Source organism: Epinephelus moara, chromosome 17 (genome assembly GCF_006386435.1).
Source record: "Epinephelus moara isolate mb chromosome 17, YSFRI_EMoa_1.0, whole genome shotgun sequence".
NCBI classification, from domain to species: domain Eukaryota; kingdom Metazoa; phylum Chordata; class Actinopteri; order Perciformes; family Serranidae; genus Epinephelus; species Epinephelus moara.
Genome location: NC_065522.1, coordinates 23,895,641 through 23,902,886, shown reverse-complemented (window position 1 = coordinate 23,902,886; position 7,246 = coordinate 23,895,641). Strand labels below are relative to the sequence as shown.

Below are 7,246 nucleotides of genomic sequence, written 5' to 3'. Positions count from 1 at the left end.
GAATTAGAACAGCCTGTTCCATTGATAGCATGTCTGATTGTGTGTCAGCTGTATGTTTGTGGTATGTCGTCTTGTCTGTACTTCCTGAACTAATTTACAGCAGCTGCACTCTTTCTCTCTCAAGACTGACCTCAAAACAAACACGTACCTGTACTGTGTGTGACACAGTTATCACTGAGCAGCTCGACAATAATCTCCTGGGACACAAACACCTCTCAGTTCAAAATTATTTTATTTAACAAGATGGAAAACCCATTAAATGTAGCACAGGTAAATGCATTTTAAATGACAAAGGTATTCATTTGCAGTAAGTGTGTTGCTTCCCTTAATTTAAGGTAGAGTTCAGAACAAATTAAAAGAAACTTTATGTCCAGAATAAATACAATCGCTCCTCATTGCCTCCACAGCAGCAGCTGGACTTATAGTTTTCTACCAGCTTTACGGCAGAGTCACTGCTTCCTCACCAGCAAACTTATCACTCATTTGCTTTTGGCATCACAAGCTACACTTCCGACTGTGCCAACGACACTTTCCTTAGCAATTCTTTAAGTCAGAAACAATTAGACAGTTACAGAAACACAACTGCGCTTTCATGAAGGTATTTTTTTTTTTACAAAATGTGAATGTGAACTTAAAAGGTTTCGGCTGAGGTGCAAACGAAATAATATAAATTTGAGCTGTATATTTGATACTGTATAATTATTTATTTACACAAATAATGAGAAAGTGCCATGCTATGCATGTGTATGAATCAACAGCTAAGTAATGTCATATGAGGGGTGAATCTCAACCTTGTTACTATATGGTTAATCACTGGCATTATTCAAACCCTTTAATGTGTTGTAGTACAACTTCAAACCAAACTGTTACACCCTCCAAGCGCTCGCTGACAAGTTTTATTTTTTTTATGCAGGTGAAAGGTCAGTGTGTCAGTCCAGCATTATGAAGACACGTTGTCCCACGTCCAGGTTAAGATTTAGCAGCTCCCTTTGACACAGCCAAGCCGATGAGGCCTGCCAAGCCGGCCACGCCGAGACCGATTCCCCCGACGATCGCCATGCCAACCAAGCCATCTAGATGACGACATGTGAGTGTCAACAGTGTGGGTTTACACTCAAACGACAGATGCCTGATCAAATTCTGTTATTATGTTTTACTTAAAGGTCCAGTGTGTAGGATTTAGGGGGACATATTGGCAGAAATGGAATATAATATAATAAGTACGTTTTCTTTAGTGTATAATCACCTGAAAATAATATAGAGAAAATATTAATGTGTTCCGTACCTTTCTTTAAAGCCTTGTCGATGAGTTTCTCCAGCTCGTGAGCCTGCTTGTTCCCTGGCTCGTTCCTGAGAAGAGTCCGGATGTACTTCAGGGCTTTCTCATATTCCTGGACGAAAGAAGGGTGAGAAAACAGAAAGTACTCTCAGATGTGTGCATAATTTAAATGATGTAATCAAATGTAAGAGCTGCATTTAACAGGGCTTACTTGCTACACATTCAATGTCAACAATTTAAAATGAAAGTGTGAATCCTTTTTTTTTTTGGTTAGATATGCCTACAAATTCAACAATGGCAATATCTTAATGACTTTAGGAATGACACTTACTTTGAGTCTGTAGTTGGCCACTGCGAGGTAGAACAGGAAGTCCCGGGAGTCGTCTTTTGAAGCTTTCTGTGTAAGTTCTACAACAAAACAAAACTTATATTTTAAAGCTAATATTTAAAAGCAAATCCCCACTATGCACACAGTGAAGCTGCCGTGTCCCTTTTTTGATATTTTCTCTATAACACTCAGAAATTCAAAGACATTGGTGATATGGCGACAGTAAATTCACCCTGACTGATATATTTTCACAATCACCATGATCACATTTTAGCTTCACACAGATGATCACATGAACTCACCCTCCAGGAGTACAATTCCCTTCTTGATATCGTCCGTGTATTTGCTCCTGATCAGACACCAGGCATACTCAAACTTTGTTTCTTTGGAGACAGCTCCCTTCGCCAGCTCACTGTTGTATTTCTTCTCAAATTTCTGTCAAAACAAAACCCAAACGAAGCGACCACTGGATTTAGTTTATTGATCATATATTATCTGTACAGGGAGGCAGAAAAACAGGAACCTCACTTTGCTGACATTACCGTTAAACGTCATTTATTGTGTTTGTTTTTGCTAATGTAAGTTAGCATTTATTGTGTAATGTTTCCCGACCACAAACCAGTACTTAAAATCCAGCTGATACGATATTAATCTCACTAAAGTACATATCATTGCTAACATGAGTCATGTCAATCTATTAGCGGAAATTACGATGTCCCTGTGACCAGTTTTAATCATAAACACCATCGTTAGCATTAGCTAGCTGCTAAGTGACGCGTCACACTCTCCTCCGACACGTCGCTTTTTTACCCAAATTTCAGCCTTTACCGAGTGAACACGTGACGTGAGGACCTCGGTGTGTGTCCCTCATGTGTTCATAAGTATGTGTTATAGAAATGAAGAGGTTTAATAATAAGAAAACTTACTAAAAGGTCTTCTGGGGCTACCACATCGCTTACGACAGCCTCCATGTTTCCGGAAACAACTTTAGGACCCGCCCACCTTTATCACATGACATTGCTGACAGTGACGTCATCCTTAGATTTTTCTGGTAAGATCTCTGTTGCTTGATAACAATAATGACAATAATAAATCAAAATAAATGATCGAATAAATAAAAAAAATATATTACTACTACTATTAATAATAAAAATAACTTTGATAAATTATAATTAAAAAATTAATAAGTAAATACTACTACTACTAATAATAATATAAGATTAAATTAAAAAAATAATTAAATAAATACTACTAATAATAAAAATATTAAATTAAATTAAAAAAATAATTAAATAAATACTACTAACAATAATAATAAATCGAAGTAAAAAAAATAAATACTACTACTACTACTACTACTGCTAATAATATTATTGAATTAAATTAAAAAATAAATAAATACTACTACTACTTCTACTACTATCACTAACAATAATAATAATAATAAAAAAATGAATAAATAAACACTACTACTTTTAATAATAATAATAATAATAATAATGTTAAAGTAAATTTAAAAAATTCAATAAATACTACTACTATTATTATTAATAATAGCAATAATAAATTAAAATAAAAAAATAAAAGCTACTATGACTGCTTCTGCTAATAAGTAAATAAACACTACTACTACCACCACTACTACTAATAAATTAAATTTAAAAATAATTAAATAAATACTACTATTACTACTACTACTATTAATAATAACAATAATAAATTAAAATAAATAAATAAATGCTGCTACTACTACTACTAATAATAATAATCAAAATAATAATACATTTTAAAAAAATCAATAAATGAATATGACCACTACTACTAATAATATTGATAAAATAAATGATTCAATAAATAAATAAATAAATAGTATTCATAATAATGTTAATAATAATAATAATACATTTAAAAAAATAAAAACTACTACTATTACTAATAATAAGAATAATAAATTAAAATAAATCAGTTACTGGGGCATTGGTAATCTCTCAAGACAGATTCTGCAATTTACATTGTAAAGGAAGAAAAAAAAAAAATTCCCAGATTGGGGCATTGGTGGCTTGGTGGATAGAACAGGCGCCTCATGTACAAAGTGTGCATCCATGCTGCAGTGTCCCAGGTTCAATTCCAACCTAATGATAATAATAATAATAATAATAATAATAATAATAATAACAACAACAACAACAACAACAACAACAACAACAACAACAACAACAACAACAACAACAATATTCACACCTTTAGAGCCCAAAAATGTTTTATTATTTTCCTAACGTGCAGTGTTGCTGTGGCACAGTTTCAGTAACATAACAGGTAAAAAGACTAAAGTACTAACACATGATGTCTAAGCATGGTGCTGAGGCTTCATCAGTTCTTGGAGAGGTGAGCTGGAGAGAATGCCAGAGGCAACAGTTCACTGAGGCTGGTTTCTTTGTAGGAGCCGTCTGGCTTGGTCAGGTACACAATCCAGTCTGATCCAAACTGGTGAGGGAGATGAACAGTAGTGAGGAAGGGTTGGAAAGAGGGATGCATCGTAATGAACTGAACAATGCTGCTGTACTTATCAAGGAAGCTGTAACATTTTATTGTGCCCAAAGATATGTCTGACAGGGAAGAGAAAGTGTTCCTGGTTTGTATACGCTCTAATAATCAATGTCATTTTAAGCTGTCTTTGTCTGTAATTTATTTGAAGTTAATTTTTCTTAGAATAAGTGAACAAAACTTCCTGGTGTAGAGAGAATGTTTCAGCTTGAACCAAATGCAAAAAGCTATCTGTAACTAAGTTGTGAATCACTTATTGATTGTCTGCAGGTCATAAAGAGATGTCTCACCTCCATGAGAACCTGTCGACACGCTCCGCACGGCCCAACAAAGCGGTCCTTGATGTCACTGTAGAAGAGAGGAGAGGATCAGTGCGTCAGATCATGTGCTTTAAGAAATGTGTCACCAGAGTCGTGACACTGAGTCTCACCATGTCACAGCGATGGCAGTGAACTGTCTGTGTCCCTCCACCACGGCCCTCTGGATGGCCGTCCGTTCAGCGCACACTGTCAGACCGTATGAGGCGTTCTCCACATTACAGCCTGAGAACACACAAATATTTAGACGCTGGATGCTCTCACAGCTGCAAAGGAAGCACATACCCCGTCTTCCTTCTTCTCCTAGAGACCATTTTATAAATTCTGTTTTGCAAAGTTTAAGAAGAAAGAAGAAAGTTTGCTTGTTGTATCAAAGGTTTAAATACTCATTATGCGTCAGGAGGGCACCTCTGAATGTGATATTGTTGTATAGTTTATTACTGATTTATTACTGATGCATTTATGTGATGAGTTTTAAAACTGTATTTGGCTGCGGTGCAGCTATGTTCAACAGTTTTTTATACCTCTATGTAATTGAATCTATTGTATGACAATGAATTGTGATTCACCTCAGAACTGTGCTTTAAGACAAGACAAGACTAGAGTAGAGAAGACAAGACAAGACAAGTGTGATAGGACAAGACAAGACAAGACAAGAGTAGAGAAGACAAGAGAAGACAAGACAAGCGTGATAAGACAAGACAAGACAAGTGTGATAGGACAAGACAGGACAAGACAAGTGTGATAAGACAAGACAAGACAAGCTCGACAAGACAAGACAAGACAAGACAAGCTCAATAAGACAAGACAAGTGTGATAGGACAAGACAAGACAAGACAGGACAAGACAAGCTCGACAAGACAAGACAAGACAAGACAAGCTCGATAAGACAAGACAAGACAAGTGTGATAGGACAAGACAAGACAGGACAAGACAAGCTCGACAACACAAGACAAGACAAGACAAGACAAGCTCGATAAGACAAGACAAGACAAGGCAAGCGTGATAAGACGAGACAAGATAAAATGACACGAGACCAGACAAGACCAGATGAGATAAGTAGAAGTGCAACAGATGCACAGTACCAATATATAACTTTTAAATAAAGTAGAACACTATACATTGTGAGCATCTACTAGCCTATATACAAAATGAGGCATAAAACCAAACATGAGCTATGAAATACTACATACACCAACATAAGGCAACACATTCTAGCGCTGGATTTCGACGACTTCGAAGTGAGAGTGGGCTCCATATGGAGGAACTACAAAGTGCATTGTGACAAACACCACAAGAAAGTTGTAATTAAAAAATGCTGGCAAAGTATGAGGTATCAGAATCATAAATAAGCTACATTTTTGATCCCCCGGGGAAAACTGGGATACGTTAAATTTGCTTATAAGCACAGAGATTTATAAGGTAATGGAAAGAAATTTGTTAAAATATATAAAATATGTGCTATATGCTACATGTATAAGCAGGTAGTTACGACGGGCCCGAGTGCACGCTAATGTTGTTATGACTGCTCACTTGCAGGTGTGCTCAGTTTGTCAGTCTTTACAGATATTGCACCAGTGTATGCAGTCAGTGATGGTTATCAGGAGAAAACACTGTTGTGGATGTGTATCAACATGAGTATGTGGTCTTATTAACTGTGAGGTTCTTTGCACTTTAGCTTTTGAACCAACTAATGCTTTATTATTATTCTGTTTATTTATTTTTGTCATGGGTGTCACACAAGGTTTGTCATTGTTATTGTTTGTCTTTTTTTTTTTACTGAGTTTGAGCTTCAAAAAGATTTTGGTTTTGTAAACGAGGAAGTACATCTGGGAGGCATTAAAAAATAAAGCATATATTGTTAGAATTTTGTAATCCAGAGCTTTTTTGGAAACACGCAGACCAAAGTTCAGTTTTATTCCCCGTGGAACATGTTACCTTGTTACCTTCTTTTTTGTAATTTTCACCATCTCCTGCAGTTTCATCGCAACAAATATGCTAAAATCATCGCAACTTTTGGCACAATTTTTTTTTTAGAAAAGCCGCTGTGAAATCAGGTAACAAACCCGGAAAAAGCCTGCGAGATACTGGAGGGACTGTGCATGTGACAAAATACCAATTAAGATCAAAAGTTATACATTTAATTTTTTTTTTTTTTTTTTTTTTACAGTTAATTTATAGTTTTTTATAGTTTATTTAGTATAACCATAAAATTTTGTTTGACATGTAATGAGTATTCCCCCCCCCCCCAAAAAAAAAGAAAAGAAAAAAAGAAAAAGCAAGAAAAAAGACAGAGGTCACCTGTTGGGTTGTTATTACCTGTAACTATGGCGCCATCTGCTGTCAAAATGGCGGCACCGACAGGGAAGCGGCTGTAGGGACAGTAAGCCATGTCCCGGGCCTGCAGGCACTTTGACACCAACTCGTTCACTTTATCTGCGCACAACAGACACCAACAGGATGTAACAGGACAAGGTTAGCGAGCATCTAACATGAGCCACATCATATGTCAAGTGTGTGTGTACAGAGGAAACATGTAGAGAGTGTGTGACACACAGACTTGCCTGTCATTGCAGAAGGAGACTGTCAGCAGGTTTGGGTGGGCTGGTTTCTAATATGTCACCTTTTACAGCTGGAACAAAAATGGATGACAGCTCTGTTAATGGTTTATAATGAAATTAAATTGAGCCGACCGGGTTTGCCGACAGGGACGAGACAGTGGGGGCTCATGTCAGCTGCACGAGCTTTGTTTACCTTCACGTTATTGGCTGGTGAGGG

The 7,246-nt window shown here is 36.4% G+C and overlaps 2 protein-coding genes across 2 annotated transcripts; both read right to left on the bottom strand.

Moving 5' to 3' along the window:
• Positions 1-215: 215 nt before the first annotated feature.
• Positions 216-2,652, bottom strand: fis1 (fission, mitochondrial 1). Its single transcript, XM_050067330.1, has 5 exons — positions 2,534-2,652; positions 1,910-2,042; positions 1,611-1,687; positions 1,286-1,391; positions 216-1,073 (listed from the first exon to the last, which is right to left on the bottom strand). The coding sequence occupies exons 1-5, from the start codon at positions 2,576-2,578 to the stop codon at positions 970-972; spliced, it is 465 nt and encodes a 154-aa protein (XP_049923287.1). The 5' UTR covers positions 2,579-2,652; the 3' UTR covers positions 216-969.
• Positions 2,653-3,849: 1,197 nt separating this feature from the next.
• zgc:103586 lies at positions 3,850-7,199 on the bottom strand. The gene is made up of 5 exons (XM_050067331.1): positions 7,033-7,199; positions 6,788-6,904; positions 4,582-4,693; positions 4,442-4,499; positions 3,850-4,091 (listed from the first exon to the last, which is right to left on the bottom strand). The coding sequence occupies exons 1-5, from the start codon at positions 7,037-7,039 to the stop codon at positions 3,978-3,980; spliced, it is 408 nt and encodes a 135-aa protein (XP_049923288.1). The 5' UTR covers positions 7,040-7,199; the 3' UTR covers positions 3,850-3,977.
• Between the last annotated feature and the right edge of the window lie 47 nt (positions 7,200-7,246).